The following is a 17,390-nucleotide window of genomic DNA, read 5'->3' on the forward strand; positions in this document are numbered from 1 at the left end:
TTTACTTTATTTTTATTTTTTTATTTTTTTTGTGTTTTTGCCCACTTCCCATGTGCTCCCCCGCCGTGTATAAAATTGACAGGGCGCACATTTGTGTATACCCGCACGTGAGCGTACGAACTGTGTACATATACAATACATGTACATTTCCCAGGTGACACGTGGGAAGTGCCTCCATTTTTTTGTAATTGCGAAAATATGCGAATTGATACTCTGCATGTGCCATTTCCGTATGTTTGTATTTTATGAATATGCATAAAAATGAGTGAGTCTTTTTTTACAGCGTTTTATTTTTGGCACACTGATAAGTGAGGGCATATTTTTTTTTTTTTTTTTTTTTTCCAACCCTTTTTGGGAATTCTTTCCACTAACCCTGTGAATGTTACTTACGGCGGGGTCGTCACACCCATGAGAGCATCTCCGTTTTTATAAATTTTGTTTCAATACAGTTATGCTCACCGAACGTTTATCCTTTACGTGAGCTCTCCTCCTGTTTTTTTTTTTTTTTTTAAACCATCCGCCGCTTCTTTTAACACAAAAAGGTGGGAAGGAACGAAAACCCACCCACACGGAACTATTTATTTGAAGCTTAAAAAAGGGAGCATTTAGAAAGTCTCTTCAAAATGGGGGCCCTAGACGAGTCTACACCTGTTCCCTCCAGAATGTAATGATAAAAAAAAAAAGTGCACACGGAGCAGTGGCGAACGGCGGCCAAGCCGAACCAGTTCGCCACTACGCAGCGTTGTTATGTGCTATCGGATGTGCGAACAGCACACAGGTTTTGCTAAACGAGTATTGGAGGCCAATTTTCGTTACACGGCTGACCGCAGAACACTTCGCACCCGTCCGTTTCAACGCACTCCATTTCGCCACCCTGCCCTGCACCCCCCGTAGAACCCTGCAGCTGATGAAACAAAAAAAAAAAAGCGCATTCCAAGGCTACTCCCTGTTGAAAAAAAAAAGTGACGCGCTCTTCATTCACTTTAGAGATGTACTCAAGGACATTGTGAAGGTAAACAGAATGACGAAAGGGAAAATGTTCTCGCGAAAGGCCATTTTTGCTCCACATAGTAACCATCAGCCGAATGTGTTATTTAATTTTTTTTTTTTTTTTTTTCCCCTTTTTGCGAAAATTCCCCTTTAGACAAAAACCAAAGTAGGCGAAGAAATGAGGAACGCCTCCTTCTCATTAGCCAAGGCAGTGTGGGCCGCCGGCGATTTTAAGGGACAAATTATCGAAGGAATAAAAAGACCCGTTGTAACCCTTTCCCTATCTACCAATAATGTGGCCGGCGTGAAGCTCCCCATTTTCCAAGTGCACATAGATCCCACCGTTGACGTTTTGGGAAACTTAGGAATTGCTTCAGGAGGACAAGTCATAAATAATACGCGAGAAAATTATTTGCAGTGTCTAAATATGCTAGTCAAATTGGCATCCATGCAGGTAGGTTAAAGGGGAGGAGAATGGAGGAGGAATATGCGCGGTGGGTCCCCGGATTGGAGTTCGCCTTTGCTCCCCCAGCAGGATGCCGCCGCTAAACGTTCCACCGCTGGATGTTCCTTCGCTTACGATTCAGTTTTCTCTCCGCGTGGGCACACTTTAGCGCATACCCGCGTGCGCATTGGTCAAACGTCGTCCTCCGCCCCCCCTCGCAGGTGGCCTTTTTTTCGCTCGACGAAGAAATCAAAATGACCAACAGGAGGGTGAACGCCCTAAATAACATCGTGCTGCCCCGGCTGGATGGAGGAATCAATTACATTATAAAAGAACTGGACGAAATAGAAAGGGAGGAATTCTACAGACTGAAAAAAATAAAAGAAAAAAAAATTGACAAGTTAAAAGACGCAAATGTAGAACACATACCTGATGAGGATAATCACGAAAGTGCAAAAAGGCATGACAATTTTGCCACGTCACAGAAGGATGACGACGTTATATTTTAAGCTTTTCATTTTAACACACAGTTAGTATAATTTGTATGGTTTACACATATGTCCCTTTATATATGGTACGCTTAGCTTTGTTCGACAAGGCGAAACCCCCAACACGTTTGCGTGAAGAGGTATGAGCCAACAGTTTGGCCAGGAAGGCGGAACCGGGGAGGTGATTCCTTTTTTTTATTTTGCCCTTTTGTGAACGCCATTGAAAAGGAAGAGGTTTTTCAAAACGAGTCTCTCCTTTGAGCTTGGGCATAAGTCTAAGTATGGCACGGTCCGAGCTATGAGGTGCACTCGGCGGATTGCAGCATGTACGTAAGAATTTCACCCTGCTTCTCCCCCCCCATCTGTACATACGTTATGTGTTGATAAATGCCGTAATGTAGAAACCACCGATGGGGCAGCTCAACGGATAAGGAGCTCCTCTTTTGATAACCCATTTGTGTGCAAATTTGAAAAAAAAAAAAAAAAAGTGAATGGACCTTTTTCGTCCCGCCTAAATTGTACTCTAAAGGTGGTATGCATTTCCCACCGTTGGGGCACTCAAGACGGGGTGATGGCGTGCAACTTTTTCAAAAATAATTCGTAGAAATATGTATCATGCATAAGGTTCATTACATTGTTGAATTGGGCAATGTTCGGGGGATGTGCTGCCGAATGAACACCCAAACGCAACCCCTGTGTTAACTACGTACGCATGCAAAAAAAGGCATGTATTTTATATGAATAACGTTGTTTGAGTAACCTCCACCATTATGTACCCACGTGAAAAGCGCAATGTGCGCAGTAAGCGCGGTAAGCGTCATACGCCTAATAGGCCAAATATATGCTAAATGCCCCCCTAGCAAAAAGGAACGAATAACCCAACCACATAGCATATGCAACGCTTGCACGGTTAACCTTGCTTTGATAAGATATGCCCGTCCAAAGATTTTTTCCATTTTTTTAAAAAAAGTGCACCAAAATGAAGGCACACTTAACGCAAGGAAAAAAAAATCCTACACACCGACATCGAAAATTATGACCGTTCATAACATTTTAGTATTTTTTTTTTTTTTTTTCAAGCTAACTATTTTTAATCCACTTTGTTCATAACAAACCTACAAAGAGGGGCCTCCGGCTATCCTTTGGTGAAGCGAAAAAGGCATAGCTGGCCAATTGTTGCAGCTTAAACAGCTTTTATTTGGCGATACAACTTTGCCTGACCTGTTCATAAAATTCTACAAAAATGTTGTTAATTTTATGAACATGGAATATTTTTTCACCGCTTTAATGCACACTAATGGTGTTTTTTTTTTTTTTTTTTTTTTTCTGTTCCACTTTTGGCTTGCACCTTTTTATTCTACACCAATTTGGAGCAGACCTTGCACACGCGTACATAAAGCGCATTTCCCAACGTGGCGAAAAAAAGGGAAGCGGACGAAATTAAACGCGCAGCAGGAATAAAGTATATATGTGTAACACGCGACATTTAAGTTAAGCGTTTTTTTTATTTTTTTTGTGACAAAAGGGGCGTCTTGCTGTTCCGTTGCATGGCACAAAATTGTAAAACTGGCGAAGAAGTAAAGGAGGAACCGAAAGGGCATTTGTGTGATTTTCCCTTCTATATAAGTCGCACAATATATATATATATATATATATATATATATATATATATTTTTTTCTTCCCTTTAAGAGTTAAAAAAATCACGCACATTCGCCTGTAAACCACCTGTCTGCTGCCTTTTCCAAGCAGAAATAAGCCATACATTTGCGCTCCTACATTTTTAAATCCTCCTTTTTGCACACACAGCACCGCGCGAGTCGCAACCCCCTGCGGTCACCGCGGAAACTGGACCGAGTGGCATTTCTGCAAAGAGGACCAACTTTGCGTGTCCCAAGTTGTGGCTCCAGCTAAGCAAGGATAAACGTGTATACACAGGTGCATACCCACACGTGCATACTTGCACCCACATGTAACACACGCGAATTTCCCCCAAATGAATCACCATTCGGGGGAGAACACCGAACCGAGTACGGAGCGAAGTGGCAACTCGGTGGGGGACTACATCGATGAGGGGCCAGACAAAAGGGAAGACCAAAATGCGGAGGGGGTAACCATTCCAGGCGAAATGGACATCGGAGAACTGCCGGACGACCAATTCCCCGGCGCGCAGTATATCCCAGATTTGCACGGGCTGGGAAGAGAGAGACAAGCATTATCCTGCAAGGTGCACGAAATGAAGATTCCAGGGCAGGTATCCCCTTACCACGTGCCAGAAGGTGAGGAGTCCTCCGAGAGGGAAACTTTATATGACGAAAATGGATTGCCTATAAGGACAAATTCGAATGACCAAGAAGGGGACAAAAAATTGTGGTCATGGACAGATGATGGGAAATTAAAGCTTTTATGTTCTCAGCCAATAATCCCAGTGTCTGTTGTGCAAGGCATACTAAGGAGAGACAAAATTATTTTAATACCTCAAGTGGAAGTGACCGATTTTGTTGTGCCCAAAATTTATAATCAAAATATAAAGCATGATGTGCCCAAATTGGATATCAAAGTGGAATGCTCCAATGTGGAGATACCAAATGTGAAATACGTGGAGAAGGAAATAATCATTCCAATCATCACCGGGTACACGCATAAGTTCATCCCCAAGTGGGACGTCCACGAGGTCCCCAGGCCGGTTGTTAAATACATAGGGGAGCAGAAAATTGTGGAGGTGGAAGTACCCGAAATTAAGTACATAGACAAAATTGTAGAAAGGGAAGTGGTGGTAGATACAGTCGAAAAAAGAGTCCCCAAAATTATTGAGATTCCAAAATACGTGGATGAAGTTAAGTACGTTTGGAAGCCTATTGAAAAAATTGTATACATACAGAAGCTGGTCCCTAAATTTGACGTGAACTTGGAATGCCCTCCTCCTTTAATCGTCCCCTACCCGGTACAAACGGTCAAGCAGATTCCACCTGTCATGGTCAGAAAGGATGTGAAATTCCCAGATTGTGATTACACCGATTTTAATTCGCCTTATGGGTCGTTACCTATCCCTAGAGAGTACGTCGATTATTACACTTCCAGGCAGAAGGCCCAGAAGGGGATTTTCTCCAACTGCTGCGAATCCAATTGTAAGAATGGGGAAGATCATCACGGGGGGGAGACCTACTACGATGTGTCCCCCAGTTCTGCCATGGGGGTCTCCGAAGAGTCCCTCCAGAATGAGCTAAATATTTGCAACTCCTCCAACCCGTTTGTCAACACCAGCGCCGATTCGATTTTAAACAAGGGGGGTCCGCGCCAAGCCCTCGACGCGGCATGCATGTGATGGTGCGAGAGAGCGGCGAAGGGGAAGCAACGGAGCAGCGGAGCAGCGGAGAAGCGGTGAGACCGGGCGGGTCCCTGCCTGCTTCGAGCCCCACGCCTCAGTGGAGTCACCCCTTTGCGCGGTAGTACAACATAAAGAAATTTTTGAGAGGGAAACATTTTAACCCATCAGATAGCCACCTTTGCCTTTTATCCCCCCATATGGAAGACGTTTTGCCATCCTCCTCTTCCATTCGGACCGTATCGCACAATCAACCGGGAGTGCCTTTTTTTTTTTTTTTTTTTTTTTTTTTTCCTCATTACCATGTGTCTTCTTCTCGACTCCCTTGTGTGCCCTTTCACAGAGAGGCGACGAAACGGAGTCGCGGCTTAATTCGAGAGCGATGGCCCCTTCCGAGTGGAAGCTTCTTTCTCCTGCGAGCCGCCGCCGCGTTTAGCGGCCCTTTGTCCCGTCCATTTGTCGTTTAAAGTTGTCCCTTCCACTTGTCCCTCCCACTTGCCGCTTCTGCCCCAGTGCCCGATCGCTTATCCGCTCCCCCATTTGTGCATTCAATGCGAACTGCTGTTTATCCCCTTTTTTAGCAAAACAGGGTCTGCCTTAACAAACTGGGCCATTGGCACTCTTTTTTTTTTTTACTTTCTCGCCCAGTGTTGAGGCAAGTAATAAGTTTTAGTGAAAACGGGTTGTACAGCGGGTCGCGGGAGGGTTTCCCGTCGTCCATACGTTTGGTAGGCCGCTTTGACTAACCCCAAAGCACAGCCGAACTAGAATAGAAAAAAAATAACAATAAAAATGAGGCAGCTTACGAGCAGCAGGGCCCGTTTGATCACTTCGTTGTCCTGGTCGATGGTCTCTTTGTTGTACTTTTTCAGCAAGGCCTTCAGTTCTGAAAGGGGGGAAAGGGGAAGTCGCCATGAAGCACATATGGGCCAACCACATGTGAGGTGGATATTCACGTGGCCGTACAAGTGTATGCATGTGTTTATCCATTTATGAACAATTTTTTTTGTGTTTTTCGAGAGGATAATTTACTTTCGTTTTCCTTTTCCACCTCCTTCAACTTCTGCTGCAACTGGACGATGAAGAAAAAGAGCTTGTAGTTGCACTCCTTGTTGTATCTTATGTTTGCTTCATTTTTATCTTCCTGTCTGGGTACAGAATGGCATGTGGAGGAAAAAAAGGGGGGAGGGGGAGATCACCCGGAGGTGTTAGCCCAAATGGGTCACATGCGTGCATACACATGAGCTTCTCACCGTTACGCGCTCATTTGTGAAATTAAAAATGGTGAGCAGCGAACAGGTTTGCTCCACGATGCGTTCTTCGCATAGTAGCGGCATGGTAGCGGCGTATGCAGAGGTGCATTTCGCTTTTCTCTTTTTTTTCTTTTTTGTAACCTCGCCTTGTTGAAGCAGCTCAACTCGTTGGCAGCCCGGTCATTCAGCTTGGAGCAGTGCAGCGAACACATGTCCATCTTTCCCTTCTCATAAGAAGCGCGTAGGTAGGGTGTCCAATTTGTTCAGTGTGTGCACAGCGTAGGTGATTTTTGTACGCATGTCATGTTAGCGGCTTAATGGGCGGCTTAACGGGCGCTATAACATCCTGCGTCGACCGTTTCTTCCTTCCCCCCAATGTGTGCACAAAATGGGAAAAAATGGGAAAAATTTTGTTACGCGAATGGACCCCTCTTTTTTTTTTTTTTTTTATTTCCTTGTTGCCATTCGGGATAACATTGACGAGATGGCTGTACCGCTTTTGTCCAACTGCGCTGTGTCTCCTTGCCCGCCTTGGACCCGGTGATAAAAAGGCACGTCAAAATGGGGCCTCTCCACGGGGCGCACACAAGCGTGTGCACGGTACGTACATTTGGCATGTGTACCATTTGCACATTTGCTTCTGCGCTTCTGCGCTTCCTCATTTTTGCACTTCTTTTCCCACTTGTGTTTGAGCTGGAAAAACAGGGAAACACGCTTGTGAGTCAACCTCCTTGCCATTATTTACCCCCACCGGCATTTTCAAAAAGGCAGGGGGATGAGTCAGCCGAGTGGGCGGCTCCTCTCATGTACTCCCGTTTGCGAGAAAAACATTTTGTCATTAAGGACTACTTAGCATACGAACAAATGTGGAGCAGAGTTGCCTAGTTCGAAATGAATGTACAAAAAAAAAAGAAAAAAAAAGGTAATTCCCTTTCACCGCTTCTCCCATCGTTAGTGGACACGCTGGATGCGGAGCGAATGACGGCAGGGCGGTAAGAAGCTCACAGCACAACACAACACATACGTCATACACAACACATATATCATACACACCACAACACACACATCATGCACACACCCCGGAGTGCTGCCCACTATGCAGGGCCCCGCTTGAAAATCAAATGGCTGACGACGCCGAGACGCCGGCCCCCCTCCACCAGCGCAAAGTGGGAGAAAATGGGGTCCGCGTCAAGGCGATAGTTAAACTGGGAGAGGAAGCGTGCCAACTGGGGCAGCCGCTCCGAAGTGGTGACCAAGTAAAGGGGCAGCTCTCCATTTAGGGGGGTGGAAAAACGGTAGTCCAAACAGGAAAAGTTAATTTTCTCGTAACCCCACTGGAAGTGCTTCCTTCGTTTGTTAAAATTTTTGCGGCCAAACCATTGGAAGTTCTGCCCTGGGATTATATACGGCTCGACCGAGTCGGGAGTCCGTTTGCTCTCATCAAATAGTTGGTAAAAAACTTTTCCAAAGTGATCGTCATATATCTTCTTCCTCCAGTTGTGCAAAATGTGCCCATTTGGTTTCCTTATATGCGGCGAACAATCTAGGAAGCCTATTTTAAATTGCCTGTGAATGTGAGAGTACAACGGGGTGTCATAGCAGTCCGTCATCAAAATGGTCACCTCCTTATCACTCTCCGTTTTGAGGTTTCGAAAGTAGGTGGCGACTTTTTCTGGGGAACTGTTATGTATTCTACTGAAGAAGAAGGCGCACACTATATGAAGTAGGAAGCCTATATTTAAGAAAAACAAAAAAAAATTTTTTTTTTTTTTTTTTTTTTTTTTTCTTGCCTCCTCCTGTACATACACCCACCATTTGTGTAGCCCCAAACCTGTGCATATTGTGATGAAGGGCATATACCCAATGAGAAGCTTATGCTCCTTATGGACGCTAAGTGATAATGAGAGGACTTCCAAAAGGGTAGCCACGAATACGCTGCGATCTATTCTGTTGATAAGTGCTTCCATGGGGCTTCTCTCCTTTGCCACATTTCCCACCAAAGAGAGGAGGGAGTAGTACGTAAAAGGGGTGAAGAGAAGGCATACTGACGGGATGACACAGGAAAGGTAAAAGTGGAAGGGGTGCTCTCCAAAGTAACTGTTTTGCCCACTTAAAAAATTGTAAAGAAAAAAATTCACAACGGTGATCGTTATCTTGTTATAGTAATACGAATCTGCTATCATTCCCAGGAGAAAAAAAACCACCGTGTATGAGAGGCCAATTGTGAGCACTTCCCCCATCCGTAGAGTTCCCTTTTGCCCCTTCGCGCTCTTCAACAAGTAGAGGAAATATACGCAAAGCCAAAATGGGGCGGCGTTCGGTCTGATTAGCACACAGAAGGAGCTGCACAGCAGGCTCAGCAAAAGATTTCGTATCTGCGCCTTTTTGAGATTGTCCACTGATGTGGCGCCCTTGTGGGGGATACCCTCATGGGGGAAGGAGGAGTGCCCAATTGTGGAGACATCACCCTGATTGTCCGCCTCTTCCCCCCCTGCACGGTGTGTAGTCCCTCCATTTTCTGCTTCCCCTGTGGAAGAAATTTTCCTTTTATCATCACTAGCGAGGATACTGCTGGGAGGGTGGCCCTCTTGCACTAATCTTTGATCGCTGTGGAGGACGCCCCGCCGCATAACAGCTGTGCCTCCTCTCGATTGGTTGCTCTGCTTCTCCTTCGCGTGTTCATTCGAGCAGGAGAGTGTCATTCCGCGCGTGGAGGGAACAACGGGGAGGTAGTTCCTCGAGATGAAGTAAACCCCCCATATGTTCAATATGCACTCGAATGACTGAGAGGAGGTTCTGCAGATGGTGTAGAAGTGGAACCAGCAGAGGAAGTAGCAGGTGAGGACTGCGTGCACGGGGGGGAGGTGCCCCCCGCTGGTACAGCGGTTGCTCCGGCCGCTGCTCCAACCGGTGCTCACTCCGCCGCTCACACCGCTCACACCTCTCCCCCCTTCGTACAGCTGCTCATACCAAAGCGTAACCAACTTGACCACCCCATAGTCGCCGAGCGCCGCACACAGCGCCTGAAAAATCCTTGGGGCGTAGAGAACCGCAAGGGGGGTATCCAACTTGGTGATTTTCAAAATGTAAAACAAAATGGCATACGTCAAGGGGTGCACCACAGATCGCAGAGATATGCAGGGTTCCCACTCCCAGGGTTTATGGCCATACCCGAAAACCCAATAATGCGAAATTTCGATCGACTGAGCGTACTCATCTTGAAAGAAGGACGTCTGAACCGCTAAACTGTTAAGCAATCTAAAAAGGATTAGATACAACAGGCACCTCTTTGAGTCTGTACACTTCTTTACTACTGCCTCTCCATATTTAAGAATGTCCCCATATGTCATTTTGGCCCTCCCCCTCCAAATGAGGGAAAAAAAAAAAAAAAAGGTCAGTTATATTTTCTCCAATTTTCGCCCCTACTCATGTGTGGAGTGTGTACACGAAGGAAAGTAGCTGCGCTCAGTTTGAGGCTTTTCTCCCGAAATGTTTCTTTTCTTTTCAGTGCGTATGTCTCATATGGCATGTTCGAGGTCTTCTTATGGTCCATTCAGCGGGGCCCCCTTCAAACGCGGCGAAAAGGTCGCCCCTTGTCAGCCGCGGAGATGGACCCACACGCGTGTACACCTATATATACTTACGCACAGCTGTGGGAAGGAGAAGGGGCCCCGCTCCTACTGCTCGTTTGTCTCTCCTCCCCCTCTTTGCGTAGTTACTGATATAACAAGAGCAAGTCATATTTTTCTACCTCCTCCGAGGGTGCATTTTACTCTCTTCTTTTCACTAATAAGTGTTCACCGAGGCTGCCAAAAAAATGACTCCTCATGCTTTCTTCGCCGTTACACTTTTACTTAGTCGATATTGGGAAGCGTCCCTTTTGCGTTATTTTTATTTCTCCAATGTTCATTCGTTTGCATTTTTTTTGTAAAATGTATCGATATGGGAGGAGCTATATTGTCGTGTTTTTTTTTTTTCCTTTTCGGCGGAGGCAGCTCCTTCGTAAAAGGATGGACGGAAAGATCTCACCGGGCTACAGGCAAGGGCACACTTACCCTTCATTGTGTGCACGAATGCTGTTATACTTCCCCCCCCAGGGAGTAATGACTCGCTCAGCTTTTCCTGCCAAATGGAGGAGGAAATCCCCCTCAAAGGGGTGAACAAAAAAAGGAAAAGAAAACGCAGCTTCGAAAGGGAACACACAGTCATATGTGTTAAACCTCAATGAGCAAACGTTCGAGCACTACACCCCTTTTGCATCAAAGGTGCGTAAAAAATCACGTGGAAGATGGCAATTTAGCAAAAGTTGTTAATCATGCGTACAGGCATATGTACGTATTATTAAGTGGAACGCTTAACATGGAACGGAGTAGAAGTGATCGACTTGAAGGCGGGCCAAAAAAATATGCTGCCCAAATGGTATGTGCCCTCTGGGAGTTATCCAAAATGGCTTGCCTACCCTTTTTGATAACCTCCAAGAAGAGACAGCACATTGACTGACGGGGAAGGTGCCCACCTGTGCGTATTCAGAGCCGCTGCTCGGGGAGGCCCCCCACACAGTACAAGTAGGCGTGATAGATAAGGCGTAGCTGCACAAGGGAGTGCAAACGGTGACATGGAAAAATCTCTCGTTAGAACGACAATTTGGAGTTTTCCCCAGAGTGAGCGCAGCGGACTTGTCGGATGGTATACACGTACAGGACAGTTCCCCCATGTTGCGAAAAAATGGTGACTCCATGTACCAATCTGTAGCACTACTCCCCCCTCGCCGCTCCTCCAGTACTACCCCCCTTTCGCCGCTCCCCCTCCAGTGCTGCGCCCCCCCTGGCCGTTCTCACACCGATCGCTGAAGTAGTCATACTTCTGGTAAGACAGAGGCTCGTTCAGCAAATTGTCCAGCATGCTATTCATCCCGTCGACGAACTTGCTGCCAGTCTTCTGCGTCTTCGGAATGGCAACTCTCCCAAAGTCCCTCGGCAGGGTTGTGTGCTTTTCAAGCGTCGTACCGTCCAACGCAGAATTGATTTTGTCCAGTAGAGTGCTTCCCGTTTTTAAGGTTGGCCTTTCATTTCTCGAGTAAAAGGGATCTGGGTTATAAAATGGGTGCAAATCATACAGGTTGGTCTTATTGTTCCTCGCTATGCATTTGTAGGAGGACTCCACCATGCCTATCACTACATTTACGACGTCGTCCAAGTAGGTCCCCACAGTTAGGGTTAGCTTTTTAAACACATCGAATCTTTTTCTACTTGGCGCTTTAATGGTGATTGGCATTTTTGGCGCCTGAATTATGTACTCATATGGGTTATCCATATGTAAGTTTTTGCAGCTATGTGGTGAACAGTTGATTCCTCTTTTTAAACAACAGCTCTCTTCTTCTTGCTCCTTCGCCAAGTAGTACAGATGGGGGGGGAGTTCTCTAAAATGAGCTCCATGGGGGTAGGCATAATACTCATTTTCGTAGCCTGAATATGTTGGGGAACTGCACAAAGAATGGGCTCCTCTCTTGCCCTCCAAGGGGAAATAAGATGATCTTCCACACAGATGAGGACTTCTGCTCGAATAGCTGCTATAGGTGTACTGATCTGGGTATGAAATATTTTGACTCCTGTTAGCATGTCTTAAGTCTATAGGAGATAAGGTGCTAGATGCAGAGTATAACTGCCTGTTCGTCCCAGAGTAGCTATCCTGCGGTGGGAAATTGTTCTCATTCTGATGGTTGTGCTGGGCCGTATCCACATCTAGGTAGTCGTAATTTTCCAAATTTACGGTGCTGTTCCCTGCATTGTAGGCGATCCTACTGTTGCCGCTGCCGCCATAGTTGCCGCTGCCACCAAAGTTGCCGCTTCCACCATAGCTTCGACTTCCGCCATAGCTCCCGCTTCCGCCTCCACCATAGCTCCCCCTTCCACCACCGCAATTACTCTGGCTGTACAACTTTGCATGAAAGGGGCTGTGCTGACCATTCGCGCTTCTACCAGCAGCGTAGGAAAAGTTATCCCCAGATGAAACATTCGCAAAAGAGTTGTCGCAAGAGTACGCGTAATTCTTCGATCCCGTTGCGTTATCTAGGCTTGAGGTGGTCCCGTAGGTTTGCCCATCTTCCAAAAGGAACTTAACTGAATTGCCGTAGCCAGCATCACGGGATGTGTCCCTCTCCAGAATGTTGCCATCTGTACTACTGACAACGGTTTCCTGCTTCTCAAGGGTAATTCCCCCTTCCGTGTCGATTGTATCTCTGGACAATTTTTTCTTAACCGCCTTAGCAGTGGAAGAACTGCCCTTCGAGCTGATTGATTTATTCATTTTTGACAACTTTTATGGGGCTCTTTTGTGTAATTTTTTTTTCATCTGTTCGAATGCTTCCGCTTGAGCGCGTCACACACAATGCTTTAAGGCAGAACAAATGGACACTTCAGCACGGTATAGTAAAGCATAAACACAATTATGGGGCACACAAATGAGAAAACGAAACGAACAAATAAAGGAGGTGAGTACAAAAAAAAAAAAAACAGCTGCTACAGTTTCGTGTGCGATATTGCGCATGTTTTGCAAATATATATGGGCACATAAACACGTGAGCTCGTATACCCCATTTTAGCATTTCGTAAGGAGCCTTAAATGGCGTATTTAAAAATCATACAAAAAGTGTAGAACCAAGTTTATATGTACTGTTGTCTACACCAACACAACACTTTTTTGTTTTGTCTACTTGGCGATTTAATACGCTTCGTTTTAGTCAATTTGCTTACGCAAGAAAAAATCTACGCATCGGCATGTATATACACTTTTGTGGATGCACAGTTTACCACACACCTGAACAGTTCATATTTTTTTTTTTTTTAAGAAAAAGTCTACAACGCTTTTTTAATTCCTGTGTGCAAAGGGTTATTTGTACAGCCAAAATGGGAAGAAAAAAAAAAAAAAAAAAAAAAAAAATACACTAAACTGTGCACACATGTATGTTTTCACCTGAACGAGCAATAATTTTTGCAGCTTTTTTTTTCCACAATTTTGGTCATTCCGTTTGGAAAATTTACAACATGCGCACATGGGTAAAAAAGGAAGGAAAAGAACCCCAGCCAAATTAAATAGGTTTTAAAAATATACACATAAAATGCTCTTATGGCCAATTCGCACGTTTACACCTCGTGCAGTTCACCTCCTTGTTTCTAACCGACGCAGATACAGCCGCGGCACAGCTTACACAAATGCAAGCCTAAACGGCGTATGTTAAAAATTAGCGTCATCTACCCACTAGCATAGCTTTTTTTAAATTCGCTTGTCCAAAGCAAAGGCACGCATTAAGCTTTCCTTGTGACAAATTTTCTCTTTAAAGGGGCGCTTGCTAAATGAAAGAAGTCTTGTCCTTAAAATGATGCCCCATTTTTACCGTTTTCCCCTCATCAGGATTGCAATTACGAACAACGTTACCGTGACCTTTTACCTGCATAAAGAAACCAATCGCTCTGCTTACATCAACGCGCAACTGTCAAGTACTGACTGATCGTAGAATTCGCATCATTAAAGGGAACAAATGATGCAACTGATCATGCGCATGCTAAATTGCGTAGCTTCCAACGGGAACATGAATCACATGTCAAAAGAATGATCCGGCACATTTTCGCATACCTCTCCCCCTCCCATTATTCCTACATCGTCCACGCGTAATCCATTCGGACGCGTGGCTAGCTACATATACGGACTTAAATTACGGCTCCACATTTTGTAATCGCACAACTTGCGAAGTACACTTTTTTCTTATACATAATTTTTTCAATTGAATTATGAAGTTAAAAGTGTAAAAAAGTTACATAACGTAGGAAAATGGGATGGTAAATGCATTAAAAAAAGGTGTATATATACTATACATATGTGGGCCGTTATGCATGTGGGCACACAGGAACGCTTGCGTATGTGCTCACATAACAACGCATGCGTATGTGCACACATAACAACGCATACATATGTAGACGCATACACACAATTACATATATGTACATCACAGAAAAATGGAATGCTCTACTTGCAGTTTTACTCACAAAGGGACTAATGAATGGATCATTTCTTGTACGCTCTAGACTTTCTTCTTCCTCGTGCCTTTTCAAATTTTCTTCCCTTGGAGCGGACGTATGGTCTGGCCTTCGATTTAGGTCTGCCTGGGGCTTTACCGAAATGCTTCTCAGCCGTTCTGGCCTTGGTGGGACCTCTTAAAAGTATACACTTCTGTCCCGTGGGGTATTTCAAAGCTAGCTGATCGAACGTTAGGCATTCTCCCCCGGCATCCAAAATTCGTTTTCTAGCCGTTTCGGTAAACCTGAGAGCGCACACTTTTAACTTTTTGCAATCGTACAGCCTCTTATCATCTGAACGGAAGAAACGAAAAAAAAAGGGGGGCATTAATTTGGGGAAGAACATAACGTGGTATGGCACAAGCACGCGCCGCAACACATGTATACACAAAAATGACTCCAATTGGGGGCTCATCCGGAGGTGAGCAAGCAAACGGAGAAACAACATGCGCACTTCTCTTTGCTTGCCAAAATTAACCATACACCGCGAACAGATGAACCGCTAACACACATGCAGGACGAGCAAGCTGACACGGTTTAATTGAACTTCCACAAAGGAATGGTCAGAACGTTCTACCCTCTCCATTAATTACGTCAGAAGACCGTCGTGATTCGTAGAAACTTATTCATCATGTAGATTCAACCGCGCACAAGTGCGTACGTGTGTGGGTAAGCATGTGCGCACGTGTACCATATGAAGACGCATGCACGTTATCGTATGCACACCCACTTTGGCTCTGCGAACGAGAGCAACTTCTCCTTACCCGTTATTGATCCAACGACGACTGCTACGCTGTCCTCGTAGCTGGCCATGTGGCGATGCAACTTGGAGAGCGACAAGGGGGGTCTGAAGCGCTTTGGCATGATAAGTCTTTTGGCAATTATTTTGTTAAAATTGGCGTTCGTTCTTCTGGCAAGAAAACGGTATAGCTTCACGAGCAACCTCAGGTACGGGTTTTTCGACACCAGGTTTTTCCTTCCATGTTTTTTTATTCTACCAACATTTTTAAGTGCGATAGCCTGGAAAAAATAAAAAAAAAAGGGGTAACGTCGATGGGGTGGGAAGACATCCACACGTTGGCGCTGCAGCAGTGCTAACATTTATATGTACAAATGCACATCGGCACAAGTTGGTGTTTAAAAACAACTCGGTCGATGGGGATGTACACAACTGGGGGGACCACTCCGGATTTCCCATGTGGCACATGCACGGCGAACATGTGCCTCCACAAGGTTTCCCCCAAAACGTGCGTTCTCCGTTTGAGTTGCGTGCGTGACAAATCTTTCACTCACAAAACAATGTGTTCATCACATATGCACAAATTGGAGGCACGGTGATATTCACTTACCATATTTTTCAGTAAAAAAAAAAAAAAAAATATTTATAAATGAGATAACCCTGGAGGGGAGGGGGAAGCAAAAGTTCCTCGGAAAAGAAAAATTCCTCGCGCGCGGCTTTAAAGTATAAAATCACAGAGCAACAGATTATGCGCAATCTTAAAAAAACATGAAATGGGATGTAAAAAAAAAAAAATATACGAATTGAAAGGGTATTTCTTATAAATAAAAAAGCGCGAGGGGTGATATAAACTCCAGTGTGATGTAAAATATAAATTAAATATGAAATGTTTTTTTTTCTTTTTCGCAAAAATAAATTTGCTAATTGTTTGCCCGGAGTTTATTTCGATTTTTTAAGATGGAGTAAAGAAGATAAAAATGCGTTCGCTTTATCTGGTCACATCACATGGCTTCTTTGCCATTCATATATTTTTTTTTAAATTCGAAAGGGGTATTTTCGCACGTATAAGGCGGTATGCGCTACGTTTGTATGCCTCCCCCTGAGTGATGGGTGTTTTTCTGTGCAATTTTAGCAATAAAAAAAAAAAAGCGGATGACGCACAAGGGAAAAATAAAGTAGCTACATATGCAACAATTATATTATATGGCTAGATTGATTATGCATATGTTCAATTGGGGGCAACTTCTTATGCTTGGTTCGCGCCATTAATTTTTTTTTTTCGGAAAAATCCGCAACAAAGCAACGAAGCAGCTATTACGCCGCGTTATATATACATGAGATGGTAACAGTACATTTTCGCTTTACCTGGTGCTACGCCTTATGGGGGGCACGCGCGGAGGGGTGTTAACGCGAACGGAAATGATATGACCCCTTTGCAAATATGACTGTCGGTTCTTGCAGGGGGGGGAAAAAAAAAAAAGTGGTTGCCTCACACGTTGTCATGGGTGCTCTTTACCCATATGCTATGGACGAGAGTTTATCTTTGCATTGTACCCTCTGCGTGACGATTATTTTGTGCGTATGCTTCTCAGTTCGATTCGCTAAAAATGGGTGGAAGCAAAACTTTAAATGGTATAACAGGTCAACCGAGTGGGCGGTGAAGGGACATTCCCCCCCAAGCGTATTTTTTACTCCATTTCATTACTTTATTTTGCCACAATGGGTATGGGGTGGTGATGGCAGTGCCTGCGTTTTACGGGCACGTGGTGGGTGCGGCTAAGCAGAAAGAGGGGGGTAGCAATACAATTGCGTACAATTTATGTAAAAAAAAAAAAAAAACGGTATGCCCCGACCCGCTGCTACGCACGTGTTCCATGTGCAGTGGCGCGAGGTAGCGCGCTCTCAGTCGGCTTCCTTCCCCGTGACGATTTCTTTGCCTACATTTTGCAAAAATGGGGATTAAAACACATAAGCTAATCTAATAAGTGAATTATTTATACGCAAGTGCATACGTGCATCACGCATCGGGCATCCCTCATCGCGCATCCCTCATCACGCACCACTCATCGTGCATTTCCCC

At 44.9% G+C, this 17,390-nt stretch overlaps 6 protein-coding genes across 6 annotated transcripts, besides 5 other annotated features; 2 read left to right on the forward strand and 4 right to left on the reverse strand.

Annotated features, from left to right (window-relative positions):
* Positions 1–623: 623 nt before the first annotated feature.
* On the forward strand, positions 624–2,386 carry PVX_082995 (vacuolar ATP synthase subunit D, putative; the record flags this gene model as incomplete). The annotated part of the gene is made up of 4 exons (XM_001614148.1): positions 624–664; positions 895–1,012; positions 1,145–1,444; positions 1,657–2,386. The coding sequence occupies 4 exons, from the start codon at positions 624–626 to the stop codon at positions 1,942–1,944; spliced, it is 747 nt and encodes a 248-aa protein (XP_001614198.1). The 3' UTR covers positions 1,945–2,386.
* A 47-nt stretch (positions 2,387–2,433) lies between these two features.
* Positions 2,434–2,455: a microsatellite.
* Positions 2,456–3,492: 1,037 nt separating this feature from the next.
* Positions 3,493–3,529: a microsatellite.
* Positions 3,530–3,917: 388 nt separating this feature from the next.
* On the forward strand, positions 3,918–5,246 carry PVX_082990 (hypothetical protein, conserved; the record flags this gene model as incomplete). The annotated part of the gene is made up of 1 exon (XM_001614147.1): positions 3,918–5,246. The coding sequence occupies one exon, from the start codon at positions 3,918–3,920 to the stop codon at positions 5,244–5,246; it is 1,329 nt and encodes a 442-aa protein (XP_001614197.1).
* Positions 5,247–5,880: 634 nt separating this feature from the next.
* On the reverse strand, positions 5,881–6,885 carry PVX_082985 (hypothetical protein, conserved). The gene is made up of 3 exons (XM_001614146.1): positions 6,641–6,885; positions 6,279–6,394; positions 5,881–6,132 (listed from the first exon to the last, which is right to left on the reverse strand). Exons 1-3 carry the CDS (start codon positions 6,715–6,717, stop codon positions 6,011–6,013), a joined length of 315 nt encoding a protein of 104 aa, XP_001614196.1. The 5' UTR covers positions 6,718–6,885; the 3' UTR covers positions 5,881–6,010.
* Positions 6,163–6,182: a microsatellite.
* A 591-nt stretch (positions 6,886–7,476) lies between the features above and the next one.
* PVX_082980 (mannosyltransferase-III, putative) lies at positions 7,477–9,849 on the reverse strand (the record flags this gene model as incomplete). The annotated part of the gene is made up of 2 exons (XM_001614145.1): positions 7,477–8,231; positions 8,610–9,849. 2 exons carry the CDS (start codon positions 9,847–9,849, stop codon positions 7,594–7,596), a joined length of 1,878 nt encoding a protein of 625 aa, XP_001614195.1. The 3' UTR covers positions 7,477–7,593.
* Positions 9,850–10,620: 771 nt separating this feature from the next.
* Positions 10,621–10,645: a microsatellite.
* Positions 10,646–11,281: 636 nt separating this feature from the next.
* Positions 11,282–12,805, reverse strand: PVX_082975 (hypothetical protein, conserved; the record flags this gene model as incomplete). Its single annotated transcript, XM_001614144.1, has 1 exon — positions 11,282–12,805. The coding sequence occupies one exon, from the start codon at positions 12,803–12,805 to the stop codon at positions 11,282–11,284; it is 1,524 nt and encodes a 507-aa protein (XP_001614194.1).
* Positions 11,737–11,760: a microsatellite.
* Positions 12,806–14,259: 1,454 nt separating the features above from the next.
* PVX_082970 (60S ribosomal protein L18, putative) lies at positions 14,260–16,446 on the reverse strand. Its single transcript, XM_001614143.1, has 3 exons — positions 15,921–16,446; positions 15,336–15,591; positions 14,260–14,865 (listed from the first exon to the last, which is right to left on the reverse strand). The coding sequence occupies exons 1-3, from the start codon at positions 15,921–15,923 to the stop codon at positions 14,561–14,563; spliced, it is 564 nt and encodes a 187-aa protein (XP_001614193.1). The 5' UTR covers positions 15,924–16,446; the 3' UTR covers positions 14,260–14,560.
* Positions 16,447–17,390: the final 944 nt, after the last annotated feature.

The sequence above is a fragment of the Plasmodium vivax genome, chromosome 12, assembly GCF_000002415.2.
Source record: "Plasmodium vivax chromosome 12, whole genome shotgun sequence".
Lineage (NCBI taxonomy): Eukaryota > Apicomplexa > Aconoidasida > Haemosporida > Plasmodiidae > Plasmodium > Plasmodium vivax.

What these genes read in the sequence shown, in the direction of transcription:
- PVX_082985 (XM_001614146.1), bottom strand. Translation starts at nt 6,717, where the DNA reads ATGGACATGTGTTCGCTGCACTGCTCCAAGCTGAATGACCGGGCTGCC. An exon ending in AGCTGCTTCAACAAGGCGAG is followed by an intron (nt 6,395 to 6,640) that starts GTTACAAAAAAG and finishes TTCTGTACCCAG; the next exon opens with ACAGGAAGATAAAAATGAAG. An exon ending in GGTGGAAAAGGAAAACGAAA is followed by an intron (nt 6,133 to 6,278) that starts GTAAATTATCCT and finishes CCCCCCTTTCAG; the next exon opens with AACTGAAGGCCTTGCTGAAA.
- PVX_082970 (XM_001614143.1), bottom strand. An exon ending in CGTCGTTGGATCAATAACGG is followed by an intron (nt 14,866 to 15,335) that starts GTAAGGAGAAGT and finishes TCTTCCGTTCAG; the next exon opens with ATGATAAGAGGCTGTACGAT.